This window comes from Gorilla gorilla, chromosome 18, assembly GCF_029281585.2.
Source record: "Gorilla gorilla gorilla isolate KB3781 chromosome 18, NHGRI_mGorGor1-v2.1_pri, whole genome shotgun sequence".
NCBI lineage: Eukaryota > Metazoa > Chordata > Mammalia > Primates > Hominidae > Gorilla > Gorilla gorilla.
Window position 1 is genome coordinate 32,375,225 of NC_073242.2, and position 18,414 is coordinate 32,393,638.

The window sequence follows — 18,414 nt, forward strand, 5'->3', positions numbered from 1 at the left end:
TTGTTAGTGGTCTTGATAGGAAAATAAGTCCCCAATCCTGGTATTGCACTGAATGATGACAAGCCCCAGGGTTTAATCTGGAAGGATCTTTCTATTGTGTTAAATTTCTAATAGCGTCTTTTCCCCCTGGTTTGTCTCTTCTCTTGAAGTTTTAACATAAATAACTGCTGTGGTAGCCTTTAAACAGGCTAACTCTCTGTAGTGCTGAGATTTTGATCACATTTTAAATAAGCACCTTCTCTCTCTTTAAAGATAGACTATACTGAAATATGTAAGATACGCACATTAAATCTAATAGCTCTCCACATGGTCAAATGTTCACTTTGCAGGTAACATTCAGATATCCTGGATTGATGACACATCAGCATTTGTTTCCCTTAGCCAGCCCGAGCAAGTAAAGATTGGTAAGTGTTTTGGATTTCTGTTTTGTGTATTAAATACAGTGAGAGGTTGCCCTCCCACTGCCCCCTTAATTTAAAAGCTATGGGCTCAGTCAGCTTACACTCATTGCTGCCTCGTTTGTTTTGGAGATTGTCTCTGAAATAAATGAAATAATTAGTAAGTATCATGTATAGATGAGAAAATAAGACAAATCTCTTTTGATTCATTAGGTATGCTACATAGTATATTTTTTCATTTACCTCCATTCTGTTCCTTTCTCATTGCACTTTTTCTGAAGTGAGTTGCAGATTTACTTTGAGAATGAGAAGTACCTGTAGTAAATTAATACTTACATTGACCTGTTCATTTCTGTACTTTCCCCCATTTGTTGATACATATTTGAGATTTATTCACTCCATTAAACTTGTATCAAATACTTGTTGTTTTTGTTGTTGTCGTTGTTGTTGTTGTTTTGAGACATAGTCTCGCTCTGTCGCCTAGGCTGGAGTGCAGTGGCGCAATGTCGGCTCACTGCAACCTCTGGTTGTCGGGTTCAAGCACTTCTCCTGTCTCAGCCTCCTGAGTAGCTGGGATTACAGGCGCGCAACATGATACCGGGCTAATTTTTGTATTTTTAGTAGAGATGGGGTTTCATGATGTTGGCCGGTTTGGTCTCAAACGCCTGACCTCAGGTGATCTGCCTGCCTCGGCCTTTCAAAGTGCTGGGATTACAGGCATGAGCCACAATGCCCAGCCTTGTTTTACAAACAAATAAACTGAATATTTTATTTGCTTTTAAAATATGGTTCTAGGCTGGGCATGGTGGCTCACGCTTGTAATCCCAGCACTTGGGGAGGCCGAGGCAGGCGGATCATCTGAGGTCAGGAGTTCGAGACGAGCCTGGCCAATAAGGTGAAACCCTATCTCTACTAAATATGCAAAATTTAGCTGGGCGTGATGGCTGAGGCAGGAGAATTGCTTGAACCCGGGAGGCAGAGGTTGCAGTGAGCCAACATCCACACCCACTGCACTCTAGCCTGGGCGACAGAGTGAGACCCTGTCTCGAAAAAAAAAGGAGGGGGTTCTAAAAAGATGGAGCACCCCGTCTCTTGTAGGATCCTAAATAATTTTGATATTTTGATGTTAACCATCAATTAAACGTTTTGTTTTCTTAAGATGGGAAGTTTTTGAATAAAATATTGATGAAAATATGTATTGTTAAGCTGTATATTCAAGTAAATTTCAAGCACCATGTTGCTTTCATAATGTAAAAGATGTGAAATTTTTAAGTGATATGTTTGTTTTTTACTTTAACAAAATGCCGCACAGTAAAACTCTATAATTCTGATAGTAGAACTGGTGAGTAATTATATATGAAAATTTCTGCAAATATACAAATTCAGATCACAGTATTTTGGCATTTTTCTTTCATTATCTGACTGTCGCAGGAATCCAGGCCATGTTGTAGAGGGGAAAAGCTTAGGCTTTTGAAATCATACTGCAGCATCACTTAACAGTTGTGTGACCTTGGGTGCCTTATTTAACCTTGATGAACTTCTGCTTATCTCTGTAAACTGCGCATAATAGTATGGACTTTAGTGTTATTGTAAGGATTCCATGAGATTAAGTAAATGAACCTTGGCATGGCTTTGAGCTTTTACTGTGGTTCTTTAATAGCAGATTTCAGTGTGGAATGTACTCAGGAGCATCAGACACCAGGGACAGTGGTGGATGCAGGGTGTGATTGATGTTGCTTGTTAAATATTTTAATTTTTGCATAGAGATTTTTTCTGTGATCCATTTCCCCACTATCCTTAGAAAGATGGTTTAGAGAGAATCCAGAGGGATTGAATTATTAGAAAGCTCAAGATAACTTTAGGTGGGGGTGGGGACCTTGAAGTTACAGTTACAGTGAGGCTTCAGTGTGGCTGCAAGAAGACTGAGTTCAAAGTCCTGACCTGCAGTCTAATTCAGCCTCCTCTGCTCACTGTACACTCTTCAGCTCCTTTGCTAGCCACACTTGGTGACATTGAAGCTGTGCAGCCGGATAAAAGGAGTTTTCACAGACTGACATGGGGACTAACTTTGGCTCCACCACTTGTCAGCCATGTGTCTTTGGGCAGGTTATGTAAACCTTCCGAGCCACAGGTTCCGTGTTTGTTTAAGAGGGAGATAATAGTTACTTTGCATGATTGTTGTGAGGATGAAATGAGATCATGGATATTAAGTTTCCAGCAAAGAGCCCCATACTACACAATCAGTGCTTGACCCGTGGTAGGTAATTATTAAAATAGCTGCTTGGCCTCCCTTGCTGTGAAGTGTGTAAGAGTGCTTTGAAATCTGTAAAACATGAGTTAGTAGCATTTATTTGAAAATACAAGCATGATTCCTTGCTTGTGTGTATGGGATGTCAAAGTTTCTTTTAAAATTCCTGTTATACCACCATATCTGATGTCAAATAACAGTTGCTCTCTTCTTTACTACTGGACAGTTCTTAAAACAGTAGCTTTTAAGCTAAGTATTTTATTCCATGGTAACTCTAATCAGGGAGCTACATTTCAGAATCATGTGTAGGCATAGAAGCACTCTATCGTCTGATTGCTCATTGCATTGGTTTCCTGAGGGCAGTGTTGGGTCCCTCTTGTTTGGCCCTGAGTCCTCTCTCATACCTGACACACACTGCAGCATGAGGAAATAAATGTGTGTTTGAATAGGGAATATGGGGAATAGGCCAAGATGAAATTGTGACATTTTACCTTTTTTCCTCCTAGGTTAAGTAGATCACTGTTCTCTTGATATATGCGGCTTTGCTAGTAAAGTTTAATTTTCCAGTATAGTCTCTTTTCTTATGCAAAAGACAACTCTTAACAAAATACTTGGCAATTTGAGCATGCTGTGCCTCTGACAACATTTCCTTTGCCAAAAGAAGCCATCTTTTATGCAGTCATCACCTCCCACCAGAACCTGACTATGCCCTCCTTCCTGCCTTATCTCAGCTTCAACATCAGTTTCTCCAATGATGTTTCCTTCCCCTCCCCTCCCCTCCCCACCTTCCCCTCCCCTCCCCTCCCCACCTTCCCCCCTCTCCCCTCCCCTCTTCTCCCCCCCCCTCTTCCTTTTCTGAGACAGGGTCATTTCTTTTGCCCAGGCGAGAGTGGGGTGGCACAAACTCGACTCACTGCAGCCTCCACCTCCTGGGTTCAGGCAATTCTTGTGACTCAGCCTCCCAAATAGCTGAGATTACAAGCATGCACCACCACACTGGCTAATTTTTGTATTTTTTGTAGAGACAGGGTTTTGCTATGTTGGCCAGGCCGATTTCGAACTCCTGGCCTCAAGTGATCCGCCTATCTCAGCCTCCCAAAGTTCTGGGATTATAGGCATGAGCCACTGCACCCGGCCTCTGATGTTTTCTCTGGCTCTCTTTGTAGGGTATTGAACCTCATTCTCTGTGCTTTCATGGCATCTTGTATACCTTATTATATTGTTTTCACAGATAGACTGTAAGCTCTTTGAGAGTAGGGACCATGTCTCAGTCACCATTGCGTTTTTAGTGCGTAAAGTGGTAGTGTCTGACATTAGTAAGTAAATGTTGAATATTATTGAATTGCATAAATGATATTCATAGTGTTGTGACTTGGAAATGCCTTTTTGCATGTGATGGATGTAACTAATGTCTCTGCTCTTTTGCTGTGATTTGTAAAATTATGCAGATGTTTCACTGAAAGACGGTGTGAAATTTGTTCTTTATAATGGTGATTCTAATGATAAGAAGGACCCAGGGTATCTGATGTGCTGCAAATCCTATTAATTTTTTTTTTTTTTTTGAGATGGAGTCTTGCTCTGTCACCCAGGCTGGAGTGCAGTGGTGCGATCTCGGCTCACTGCAACCTCCACCTCCCAGGTTCAAGCGAGTCTCCTGCCTCAGCCTCCTGAGTAGCTGGGACTACAGGTGCGTGCCTACACTCCCGGCTAATTTTTGTTTTACATTTTTAGTAGAGACAGGGTTTCACCGTGTTTGACAGGATGGTCTCGAATGCCTGACCTTGTGATCTGCACTCTTCGGCCTTCCAAAGTGCTGGGATTACAAGCATGAGCCACTGCGCCCGGCCCCTATTAATGTTATCTTAAACAAATTACTTATTCATTTCAGTGGAAACAGAGCGCCTCTTAGGTCAATAATGTAACATTGAGAAAATCATTAAAATGCCTATTTATATAGCAGCTTATAATGGCTTCTTTGGCTCTGTTACAAACTATTTCTGATTTACATTTAAGGAGTTGCTTTTTAACTGGCACCTTTTTTTTTCTTTGAGTATTACTAATGTTAATCAAGATTTTTAAAGCCCTTTTTGACTTTGTTTGGGAGACTGGGTTTCACTCTGTTGCCCAAGCTGGAGTGTGGTGGCATGATTATAACTCACTGCAGCCTCGAACTCCTGGGCTCAAGCAGTCCTCTTGCCTCAGCCTCTTGGGTAGCCAGGACTATAGGTGTGCACTCACCACACCCTGCTAATTTTTTCAAAATGTTCTTGTAGAGATGGGGCCTTGCCATGTTGCTCGGCTGGTCTTGAACTCTTGGCCTCAAGCCGTCCTCTCCCCTTGGGTTCCCAAAGTGCTGGGATTACAAGTGTGAGCCACTGTGCCTGGCTATTTTCGACATTTTGAATATGAAAGTTCTCTTTTATAGGAAACCTTTTTATACTAATTACTAAAACCCGTCTACTGAGTGCCATTCGGTTTCTGTTGCTTTTCATTTGCTGCTGCTGGGAAGCGGTTCCCTGCTGGCTTTGGGGTGTTTGGATACGTGGTAACCCATACAAGCTGTGCATTTAGCATTACTCCCCCTCTGGTTCTTCAGATGAAGCAGTACATGGCCATTGTGGGACTTGGTGCCATGGAAAGACCACTTATCTTCACCATTTGAGAATTTTTCTCAAAGTAGTCAAGCAGGAAATCTTTTTTTTTCTTTTTTTTTTTTTGAGACAGGGTCTCTCTCTGTTGCCCAGGCTGAAGTGCTGTTGTGCGATCTTGGCTCACTGCAACTTCTGCCTCCTAGGTTCAAGCAATTCTCCTGCCTCAGCCTCCTGAGTAGCTGGGATTACAGGTGCACGCCACCACACCTGGCTAATTTTTGTATTTTTAGTAAAGACGAGGGTTCACCATGTTGGTCAGGCTGGTCTCGAACTCCTGACCTCGTGATCTGCTCACCTCCCAAAGTGCTGGCATTACAGCGTGAGCCACTGTCCCTGGCCAGAAATTCATCTTTAATGGGCAAATCTGAATAGCTTGTTTATATTTTGGATTTTTATATTTCTAATGTAGTTTTATTAAATGGGGGGGAAGAGCTCAACAATATTTCAAATGTAGTAGAACTTTCTAGCCATACTCTCAATATTTAGACATTGTTTTGTGTGTCTTTAAGTGCATCGTAGGACATTGTGTCTCTGAATATAATTTTTATAGAAATGGCTTTAGAAAAAGAGCTTTTTCACATATTTTGAAAGCTGGAGATTGGAACACACACAGTAGATACTGTAAGAAACTTTTTAAAAGCAGAAATTGATAAAGACACTTTAGAAGAGGCAGGAACTCAACAGTTATTTTGGGTCCTAAAAAGTTACCCAGTAATTATAAATAAAATAAAAGCCCAAATTCAGATAGTTGTATGAATTCCTGATACCCTGCCTTAGAAGCTTTTTAGGATGATTTTTGGGATGAGGGAAGACACTTGGCTTTGCCTCAGTCTAAATTATTGAGTGTGCTTATGTTAAATTGTGTTTTTAAAAAGCACAGCTTTCGATTATGCTGAACAGATAAATATTAGAATTGTAGAGACAACTCTTTCAGGATGATTGTTCAGCCCTGAATTTGCTAAAAGGCTGCTTATAACTTTGAACTTTACCTGTGCTTTTTATTATCCTTTTGATGTTTGCAGAATCTGTAGTGATAAGTGGTTTTTATTTGTGATATTACTCATTTGTGTCTCATTTTTCCTTGTTCATTCCAGTCAGCTGTTACCATTTTGTTGATCTCTCTCAAGAACGCTTTTGGCTGTGTTCGTTTCTCTGTATTGTTTGATGTTGTCTATTTTGTTGGTTTCTGTTTTTTTTCTCCTTTTACTTGCTTGGGTTTACTTTGCTCTTCTTTTTTCAGTTTCTTGAGCTAGAACCGTATGTGATTGGTTCTTCTTTTCTTCTTTTTTCTAAATTCTTTTTAAAAAATTTAAGCCTGGCGTCCTCGAGGTTGTTGGTAGGTCAACATATTAATATCTTACTGATTAGCCAGTGGTTGGTAAGAGGTGGTGCTGAAACACCTTGAGCCGGTAAAGCTTTAACCCTTTGCCAGCTAAGTTAGGGAACAGACTCAACATTCCGGCAGCTTACAAGTCTGCCCCAATGTTTACTTTTGTCTGGACCTCTGTCCTCTGTGGGCGCACAGGCCTTATGGTCAGCTAGCTATGTGTACATAGCTAAGACTCTGCAAGTCATTGACTTGAACCATTTTCCTTTTCTAACAGAAGCATTTAAAGCTATAAATTTATCCTCTAAGTACTGCTTTAGTTGTATGTTAACTGTTTATTTATATGTATGTTTTCAATATCATTGAGTTGGAAAAGTTTTGTGATTTCTTCTTTGATCCTGGATTATTTAGAAATGTGTTGTTTCATTTCCAAATGCTTAGGATTTTGTTAGATTTCTTGTTACTAATTTATAATTTCATTCTGTTGTGACTAAAGATTGCAATAGGATTTCAGTCCTCTTAAATTTACCAGAATTTCCTTTATAGTCAAGCATAAGGTCTATGTTTTTGAACATACTGTGTGCACTTAAAAAGAACATCAGTATTGGTTAGTATTATTCATATATCCTGCATCCTTTTTTTGATGTTTTTCTTTGAGACAGAGTCTGGCTCTGTCACCCAGGCCAGAGTATGATCTCGGCTCACTGTAACCTCCACCTCCTGGGCTCAAGCCATCCTCCCACTTCAGCTTCCTGAGTAGCTGGGACTGCAGACACACGCTAGGATGCTTGGCTAATTTTTGTATTTTTTGGTAGAGATTGAGTTTCACCATGTTGCGCAGGCTGACCTTGAACTGTTGAGCTCAAGCAATCCTCCCACCTCAGCCTACCAAAGTGCCGGGATTACAGGCATGAGCCACTGTGCCCAGTCTTATTCTATATCTTCACTGACTTTTTTAGATTTAGTTGTTATATCAGTTTTTGAGAAGGGTTAAAATCGCCTGTGATTGTAGAATTGTCTGTTTACCCTTTTAATCTTGTCAATTTTCATGTCATGTATTTTGTGGCGTATTATTAGGGACATATGTATTTATGATTGTTTTGTCTTTCTGATAAACTGGCCTCTTTATAAAATGTTCTCATTTATCTTTTGTAATACTATTATTTTTAAGTCTACCTTATCTGATATTATAATCACTTCATCCTCCTTATGTTTTTTATATTTGCCTCGTATGTTCTTTTATTATTATTTTTCTTTTTGATACAGAGTCTCATTCTGTTGCCCAGGCAGGAGTGCAGTGGTGCGATCTCAGCTTACTGCAACCTCCACCTCCTGTCTTTAAGTGGTTCTCCTGCCTCAGCCTCCTGAGTAGCTGAGATTACAGGTGTGTGCCACCATGCCCAACTAATTTTTGTATTTTTAGTAGAGACGGGGTTTTGCCATGTTGCCCAGGCTGGTCTCGATCTCCTTGCCTCAAGTGACCCACCTGCCTTGACCTCCGAAAGTGCTGAGATTACAGGTGTGAGCCGCCACACCCAGCCAAACTGGTCTTTTCCTTCTATTTATTCTAGACCTATCTGTGTATACACAAAGTGAGTCTCTTGTAGACAGTGTGTAGCTGGGTTTTGGTTTTCTTTTTTTTGAGATGGAGTCTTGCTCTGTCACCCAGGCTAGAGTGCAATGGCATGATCTTGGCTCACTGCAACCTCCGCCTCCCGGGTTCAAGCGATTCTCCTGCCTCTGCCTCCCAAGTAGCTGGGATTACAGGCATGCACCCCCATGCCTGCCTAATTTTGTATTTTTAGTAGAGACGGTTTCTCCATCTTGGTCAGGCTGGTCTTGAACTCCCGACCTCAGGTGATCTTCCCGCGTTGGCCTCCCAAAGTGCTGGGATTACAGGCGTGAGCCACCGTGCCCAGCCGGGTTTTGCTTTTTTATCTCTTCTGATGACTCTGAAATTTAATTGGAGTATTTAGTCCAATTTAATGTCCTTATTGATATGGTTAGGTCTGTCATTTTAAAATTTGCTTTTTGTTTGCTTTCTCTATGTTTTGTTCTTTTGTATACCCCCTTTTCTGCCTTCTTTTGGATTATTTGAATTTTTAAAAAGAATTCTGTTTTAATTTCTCTGCTGGCTTTTTTGTTTTATCTTTTTGCATTATTTTTAGTGGTTGCTTTACAAATTTAAATATCTATCCATAACTTTTAACAGTCTTTTCAGAGTTCATATTATACCATTTCACATAGAATGTAGAGACCTTACAATCATATAGGTTCATTTACAACCATTCCTTGTAGTCTTTTAGGCTTTAATTGGGCATATGTATTACATCTGCATTCGTTATAAATCCCACAAAGTGGTGTTACAATTTTACTTTAAACTCTCTATGTATTTTAAGAAATAAGGAGAAAAAAATATTTAGTCAGATATTTACCATTTTCAGTGTTCCTCATTCATTCCTGAAGATCCAGGTTTCTTTTTTGATATCCTTTTCTTTCAGCTTTGTGAATTTACTTTAGTATTTCTTGTATTGATGGTTTGGTTGGCAGCTGATTCTCTAATTTTTTCTTTATCTGAAAATGTCTTTATTTTGCCTTTATTCACATAGGATATTTTCACTGGATATAGAATTCTGGGTTTTTCTTTCAGTGTTTTAAAGCTGTAGTTCCACTGTCTTCTGTCCTCCATGGTTTAAGATGAGATGTTTGTGTCATTTGAATTGTCATTTTCCTGTATATAATGTGTTAATTTTCTCTGGTTATTTTCAAGATTTTCTATTTACGATTGGTTTTAGCAGTTTGAATATAATGCACGTAGGCGTAGCTTTCTTTGCAATTGTCCTGTTGGGGTTGGCTGAACTTATTGAGTCTATAAATTTATAGTTTTCACTGGATTTGGGAAGTTTTTAGACATTATTCAAATAATCTTTGTGTTCCATATTCTCTTTCTTCTCCTCTGAGACTCCAGGTACCCATATGTAGGAGATCTTTTGATGTTTTGGTATTTCCTAATGCTCTGTTCCTTTTTTCTGTGTTCGTTTCTTTGTCTTCTTCAGGTTATATATTTTCTATCTATCCACAGGATCACTGACTCTTTCCTCTGACATCATTTTTCTGCTATTAAGCCCATCCATCCAGTGAATTTTTATTGCATATATTGTATATTTTAGTTATGTATTTTCATTCAGTTTATTTTTTCTGTTTCTCTGTAGAGAGTTTCTTTTATTTCATTTGGAGCCTATGTTTCTGTTTTCTTTTCTTTTTTTTTTTTTAATTTTTTTGAGTTCCTGGCCACTTAGTCTTTATTTCTTTACCTCATTGAACATAGTTATAATAGGTTGTTTAAAGTCCTTGTCTACTGGCTGTGGTGGTGCACATTTTTATTCCCAGCTACTAGGGAGGCTATGGTGGAAGGATTGCTTGAGCCCAGTTTGAGGCTGTAATGAGCTGTAACTGTACCACTCCACTCCAGCCTGAGAGATACAGCGAGACCCTGTCTCTTAAAAAAGTTAAAAAAAGAAAAAAAAAAAAAAAGCCCAGGTGTGGTGGCTTATGACTGTAATCATAGTACTTGTAGAGGCAAAGGAGGGAAGATTACTGGAGCGTAGGAGTTTGAGACCAGCCTGGGCAACATAGTGAGACCCTGTCTCTACTAAAAATAAACAAAATTAGTCAGGCATGGTGGCATGTACCTGTAGTCCCAGCTACTTAGGAGGCTGAGGTGAGAGGATCCCCTGAGCTCAGGAGGTCAAGGTTGCATTGAACCAATATCATACCACTGCACTCCAGCCTGGGTGAGAGAGCAAGACCCTGTCTCAAAAAAAAGTCATTGTCTAATAATTCCAACATCTGCATCATCTGAGGGTTGTTGATACCTGTTGTTGGGATGGTTTCCCTTGAGAATGGGTCATGTTTTCCTGGTTCTTTGTATATTGAGTAATTTGGGATTGAGTAATTTCATTGGTTTCCTGGACATTGTGAATGGTCTCTTGTGGAGACTCTGGATTTAGTTACCTTCCTTAGAAGAATGTTGATATTTGTATTTTAATTTCAGCAGGTAATTGGCCTGGTGCAGTGGCTCACGCCTGTAATTCCAGCACTTTGGGAGGCTGAGGTGGGTGGATCACTTGAGGTCAGGAGTTTGAGACCAGCCTGGCCAGCATGGTAGAATCCCGTCTCTACTAAAAAATACAAAAATTATCTGGACATGGTAGCATGTACCTGTAATCCTAGCTACTCAGGTGGCTAAGGCAGGAGAATCACTTGAACCCAGGAGGCAGAGGTTGCAGTGAGCCGAGATCGCACCACTGCACTCCAGCCGGGGTGACAGAGCGAGACTCCATCTCAAAAAATAAATAAATAAAAATGAAAAATAATTTCAGCAGATAATTAACTTTGTTAGACTCAAACTACAAACTTTTTCATGGCTGTGGTGGGTTGTGGCTCAGAACTTAGCTTACATTGCTCCCAGTTTGCCACGTGCATGGTTTAGGGTCAACCAGAGACTTGGGCTGGGTCTATATACCAATATGAGTTTCTTCTTCTTCTCTAACTTCCTGTTTTCCAGAATTCCTTCCTCACTCTCTATTGCCCCTGTTTGCCCCTAAGCTTCTTCCATAAGGACTTCCTTACCTTTGATTTTTTAAAAAGTTATTTAGTTTCATGACATACCCTGCATGTAGCATTCAAAACCTGTGCTTTAAAAAAAAAAAAAAAAAAAAAAATGATGTTTCGCCGTGATGTCCAGGCTGGTCTCAAACCCCTGAGATCAAGCGATCCACTTGCCGCAGCCTCCCAAAGTGCTAGGATTACAGGCATGAGCCGCTGTGTTTGGCCGAAATCTGTGCTTTTTAGTTGTAACCCTTATGGCATCTATTTTTTTGTTTGTTTTTTCAAGACGGAGTCTTGTCCTGTGGCCCGGGCTGGAGTGCAGTGGCGCATTCACAGCTCACCGCAGCCTCTACCTCCTGGGCTCAAGCAGTCCTCCTGCCTCAGCCTCCTGAGTAGCTGGGACTACAGATGTACACCACCATGCCCAGCTAATTTTTTATTTTATTTAGAGATAAGGATTTGCCGTGTTGCCCAGGCTGGTCTTCAATTCCTGGGCTCAAGCCACCTGCCTGCCTCAGCCTCCAGCGATCTGCCTGCCTCAGCCTCCTAAAATCTTGGTATTACAGCTGTGAGCCACCGTGCCTGGCTGGCACCTGTTTTGTGATCCAGACCTTCCTTCCATATCACATACCATGCTTAAACTACCTCCTTCTGTTTATTTAATAACATTTTCAGAAAATCTAATGTAAATGCATCAAAAAGCATGCCTTTAACTGATTAAAAGTGACTCAAGTTCATTTCCTTTCAGATATATATATGTATTATATCTGAAATACAATATATTGATATATATTTGATACACTGTCCAGACATAGTAGTGTCTTTGCTTCTACCTTTGGTGCCTTTTGTAGTTGGCCAGTATGTTACTGTTTATTTATTCTTGTCACAGAGGAAATGCACAAAATATTCAATAAAAACCAAAAAATGAATATTTTTCACATGAATGTTAATTTTCTTAATCTTAAACTGTATGTAGAATTCGTTTACAGTAGTGATCTTGAATTCTAAATGTGGCAATAGATAAATGAGTCAAACTGTGGCATGACTTTTAAAAAAAAGATTTCTGTTAAGCTTATTTTGGAGGAGGATACATGATTTTTATGCTGTAATTACAGGATCCTGGAAAGCATGTTCAGTTGTCCCTTGGTATCCATGGGGGATTGGTTCCAGGACTCCATGCAGACTTCAAAATCCAGGCATGTTCAAGGCCTTGATATAAAATGCTATAATTTTTGCATATAACCTGTACATATCCTCCTGTATACTTAAAAACATCACTAGATTACTTACATGCCTAACAATGCAAATGCTATGTAAGTAGTTGTTATATTGTATATTGTTTAGGAAAAATGACAAGAAAAAAGTCTGTGTGTTCAGTACAGACGCAATTTTTCCCCCCAAATATTTTCCGTCTGAGTCGGTTAAATCCACAGATGGGAAACCCACAGATATGGAGGGCTGACAGTATTTCTTTTTAACAGGCAAGATTTTTACAACAGTGGCTTATAAAATACCTCAGTCTGCTATAGGAGAATCATTATTAGTAAGACATGTGAATGTATGTTTTGTATGGATGGATACCTTCTGATTAGAAAACTTGTAAAAGCAACTGACTTGTTTTTCTCTAAATCACTTAAGTCATCAAAAGCACCATGGAAATGTTTAATAATACTGACTGAGAATCTTATTGTTTTCTGATATCCCTAATGTGTTCAATTTGGAGAATTAGCCGTCTTATGTATCTCTGCTACGAAATGTTCATCAGACAGATTTAAGAGCATGACAATAACTTGGACTCTCCCTAATTAGCATTCTTTAGGGCATTAACTGGTATGAGAATAGAGCAAAAAGCTTTCTGACTGCCAGAGGATTCCCAAGTCCTTGATATAATTACAGCATTAAAGCGGCTGTTGTGTCCTGTGGCAGTTAGAATGCAGCCAGGAGAAGGGGAGCACTTGTGCTCTGGAGACCGAAGTTTCATTCATATTCTGTTACATTGTTTCTTATCCATATTACTGGCACTTGATTTTTATGTTTTAGGGCAGCAGTCTTTGGCACCAGGGACTGGTTTTGTGAAAGACAGTTTTTCCACAGAGCTAGGCGGGAGCAGGGGTAGGGAATGGTTTTGGGATGATTCAAGCACATTACATTTATTGTGTGTTTTATTTCAGTTATTATTACATTGTAATAATGAAATAATTATACAACTCACCATAATGTAGAATCATTGGGAGCCCTGACCTTGTTTTCTTGCAACTAGACAGTCCCATCTGGGGGTGATGGGAGACAGTGACAGATCATCAGACATTAGATTCTGGGAGTGCACAACCTAGATTCCTCATATGTGCAATTTGCAATAGGGCTCATGTTCTTATGGGAATCTAATGCTGCCACTGATCTGACAGGACGTGGAGCTTAGATGGTAATGCGAGCGATGAGGAGTGGCTGTAAAAACAGATGAAGCTTTGCTAGCTCACCTGCTGCTCATCTCCTGCTGTGCAGCCTGGTTCCTAACATGCCAGGGAACATAGATCAGTACAGATTGGCGACTTCCGTTTTAGGGTCTATGTTAGCTGGACCTAAGAATGTTTGCTTTATGATGCGGTTTCAGAGTATTGAATAAATCTCTCTAATTTAATTGCAATGTCACTTGTGAAAAATTGCTTTCATTGTGCTCTCTCACCCCCTTCAAAAATTTGAAGTAAATCAATCTCATTGAAAATGTGAAAAAAAGGCCAGGCGTGGTGGCTGACACCTGTAATCCCAGTACTTTGGGAGGCTGAGGCAGGCGTATCACTTGATGCCAGGAGTTTGAGACCAGCCTGGTCAACATGGCAAAACCCTGTCTCTACTAACAGTACAAAAATGAGCTGGGCATGGTGGCGTTGCACCTGTAGTCCCAGTTACTTGGGAGGCTGAGGCAGGAGAGTTGCTTGAACCTGTGGGGCAAAGGTTGTAGTGAGCCAAGATCATGCCCCTGCACTCCAGCCTGGACGACAGAATGAAACTGTCTCAAAAAAAAAAAAAAAAAAAAGTGAAAAATATTTGAAAATACAAGGAAAACAATTCAGCCATGATCTTACAACCTAGTAATGAAGTAAAATTTTGGTATTTCCTGTCTGTTGCTTTACTCTGCCTAGATAAGTATTTTCATATTATTTCCCCTTTAATTTTAGTTGACGCATGATAATTGTACGTACATATTTATGGGATTCAGAGTCACATTTCAATATATGTATACAGTATGTAATGATCAAATCATTAGCATATCCATCATGTCAAAGATGTATTATAGTTTTGTGTTGTGAACATTCAAACTTCTCTCTTCTAGCTTTTTGAAAATATACAATAAATTATTATTTAACCACATTTACCACATTCACCTTCCAGTGCTGCCAGAACATCAGAACACATTCCTCTTACCTCACTGTAATTTTGTAGGCATTAACCAGCGTCTCTCTATCCTCCTCTTCCCTCTATCCTTCCGCGCCTTTAATACTCCCAATTCTACTCTCTACTTGAGCTCAAAGCTTTTCAGCTCCCACATACGAATCAGAACATGCATTTGCCTTTCTATGCCTGCCGTATTTTGCTTAAGCTAATGTCTTCTAGGCTCATCCGTGTTGCCATAAATGACAGAATTTCATTCTTTTTTATGGCTAAATGGTATTACATTGTGATATATACCACATTTTCTTTATCCACTCATCTTTTGACGAACATTTAGGTTGATTCCTTATCTTAGCTATTGTGAATAGTGCTGCAGTAAACATGGGGGTGCAGCGTATGCCTTTGACTTTCTTTCCTTCAGATAAATTTCCACTAATGGGATTGCTGAATTGTATGGTGGTTCTGTTTCTAATTTTTTGAGGAACTTCCACGCTGTCTTTCATAGTAGCCATCCTAATTTTCCATCCCACCAACAGTGTGTTAAGAGTTCCCATTTCTCTACATCATCGCCAGTCTGTGTTATTTTTTTGTGTTTTTTATAGTAGTCATTCTGACTGGGTTGAGATGGTATCTTACTGTTGTTTTGATTCACATTTCCCTGTTGATTTAGTGATGTTGAACATTTTCTCATGTTTGTTGCCATTTGTATGTCTTCTTTTGAGAAATGCCTTTTCCGTTTCTTTGTCTACTTTTTAATTGGATCATGTGGGTTCTTTGCCATTGAATTGTCTGAGTTCTTGTATATTCTGAATATTAGTCCCTTGTTGGATAGTTTGCAAATATTTTCTCCCATTCATCGGGTTGTTTTTCATTCTGTTGATTGTTTCTTTTGCTGTGCAGAAGCATTTCAGTTTAATATAGTCTCATTTTTCTGTTATTTTGTTGTTGCCTGTGCTTTGAAGTCTTAGCTGTAAAATCTTTGTCTGGACCAATGTCTTTTAGCATTTGTCTAATGTTTTCTTCTAGTAGTTTTATAGTTTTGAGTCTTATGTTTAACATTTTTAATACTAATTGGGCTGAGACTTGAAATGCATTTTTGGATCTGCTTTTTTAATTAATCATGTCACAAGCGTTTCACATACCACTTATTTTTATTAGAAAAATTTAAAACTACATAGAAAAGGAAAAAGTTGTTTAATACCCCTCTCTTTATTAACAAAGATAATTGCAGATTAATATTTGAGATTTACCTTTCAATTGTGTATATAGTATTTAAGTGTACAATACATCTGCAGGATCAAGATCGCACAGCACACTTTAGAAAGCAGGTACCACTGTGCCTTATTTAGTGCCATAGTCATAATTCACTCTCTGGAAATATTTTAGGACTCTGGTGATAATAGGAAACGCAAAGCAGTGAAATTAATCTGCCAGTTTGCTCTTCGGCCACTGAGAAACTAAATATAAGGATCCTTATTTCTGAGGCTTTTAATGTTTTGTCGTTGTTTTTGTCAGTAGATATAATGAAATAGTTGATTAATATTAGCTGTGCTAGTCTTTACATGTTGACATTGTTTTCTCGTACATGATTCCTGTTCTCTACAACCTCACAGTTTTAAAAAATGAAATCTGATTTTAGCAAATTTAAAATATAAGTGAAATGTATTTGGAGGACTTTGTTATATAAATGGCTAATCCAGAATATAATATTATTTTGTAACTAAAAATGTTACCAATAAATCTTTTAGGGTGATGGAACTATAGATGGATTTTATGTTCTTACGTTTTCTTCTATTTTCTGATTTTTCCATAGTGAATAATGTGTAATACAATTTTTAAATTTAAGACTATAATGCTTTTTTATTTTTTAAATAAGTAAAGGAACACAGCAAAGGGAAATATCTTGCTTTTAAAACTCTTAATATGGCTAGCAGAGTACAGTAGTCCCTCCTCATCCATGGAGGATACATTCCGAGACTCCAAGTGGATGCCTGAAGCTGGAGATGGTATGAAAGCCTGTATGTACTCTGTTTTTCCTATACATACATACCTATGATAAAGTTAAATTTATAAATTAGGCACAGGAAGAGATGAACAATAATAACCGACAATGAAACAGAACATTTATAACAATATTGTTAATAAAAGCTATGTGTATGTGCTCTGTTTTTCTCAAAATATCTTATCATACTCTACTGTAGGAAACTGAAACTTTGGAAAGCAAAATCACAGATAAGGGGGAACTAACCGTAGCCCTGTTTTTGTTGCTGACTGTAATTATTTTATGGCATCGTTTTTTCTAATCATGAAATTTATAGCATTAGTTTCTCTGAATTTTCCATCAACTTTTTGGTTTAAATCTGCTATTCTGAAAAAGAATCTATTAAACATTTTTGATTTGTGATGTTTATTGATAATATTTCCACTGTTGAGTATTTGTACAACTTGTCTTTTCTTAGAAAAGATGTAATTTATGTATCCTGGAAAGAAGCCCAAACATCACTTTAATACCAGAGTGAATGTTACTTCATTTTGTTTAGCAAAAACACTAGCAAATGCTAGACCACTGGAGTGTTAGGTAACTTAAAATTGATGGCGGTGGTGACCTGAGCACCTCAGACCAGGGGTTTACCCACATCTCATCTAGTACTCACTAACATCTAGGTTAGTGAGTACTTTCAGGTGATAAGATTATAAAAAGTAAACATGACTTAAAATAGTTATTTAGCCAGGGTGCGATGACTCACGCCTGTAATCCCAGCACTTTGGGAGGCCGAGGCGAGCGGATCACCTGAGGTCGGGAGTTCGAGACCAGCCTGACCAACATGGAGAAACCCTGTCTCTACTAAAAATACAAAATTAGCCGGGCGTGGTGGCACATGCCTGTAATTCCAGCTACTCGGGAGGCTGAGGCAGGAGAATCGCTTGGACCCGGGAGGTGGAGGTTGTGGTGAGCCGAGATGGCGCCATTGCACTCCAGCCTGGGCAACAAGAGTGAAACTCTGTCTCAAAAAAAAAAAATTCAGAAATGAAACTTTACATTATGTAGTCCAGCTATTAATAGTAGGAATGCCTTTCATCCTTTCCGCTTGTGAAGTGGAGCGATGTGGGGAACTTCACAGAAACTTGTTTTCAAATTGCATCAGAGGCCAAGGAGCAGCTGCTACTCCTCCTATGTAAAGGAACACAGAAAGACACTGTCATATAAAATAAACTGAAAATGAGATTTTTCCCATAAGTCTTTTTTTTGTATTATGTAGATAATTTAGAGGGAAGAGAAACAAATGATTGTAGCATATTATGTAGGGGGGGAAATGAACTCATTATAGAATATCACTAATTTAAATAATTGTCTATTAATGCCCCAAATAAGTTTGAATCGCTTTTAGTGCACATTGAAGTTCACATTTAGGTATGCACTTTTGTGATTATATTTTAAGATGGAGGGTAAGCCTCTTATTTCTTACTGATTTATCTTCGTATAGTCTAGATACCATATGTTTATATGCCGTGTGTTCTTTATAGTAACAACAGAATAATTAGGAAGGTATTTGCGAGATTTTTGAAACAATGGCTTTCATTTGAAACCTGCAGTATTATTCTTTAAGTATTGCCTTTTTTTTTTTTTTTCCTGAGACAGGGTCTTACTCCAGTTGCCCAGGCTGGAGTGCAGTGGCGCGATCTTGGTTCACAGCAGCCTTGACCTCCCGGGCTCAGATTACCCTCCCACCTCAGCCTTCTGAGTAGCTGGGACTACAGGAGCATGCCACCATGCCTAATTTTTTGTAT

General features: G+C 39.0%; 1 protein-coding gene across 10 annotated transcripts in view; it reads left to right on the forward strand.

Annotated features, from left to right (window-relative positions):
* Positions 1–18,414, forward strand: part of LOC115932699 (poly(A)-specific ribonuclease PARN-like) — a 108,402-nt gene that overhangs the window by 77,807 nt on the left and 12,181 nt on the right. For 5 of the 10 annotated variants that reach the window (XM_063699613.1, XM_063699615.1, XM_063699617.1 and 2 more), the window contains exon 21: positions 330–404. In XM_063699613.1, the coding sequence (XP_063555683.1) occupies positions 330–404 (75 nt within the window). Of the gene's footprint in view, positions 1–329; positions 405–11,521; positions 18,256–18,414 lie in introns of those variants that run through there. The other 5 variants (XM_063699614.1, XM_055365799.2, XM_063699620.1 and 2 more) reach the window with 3 other exon arrangements.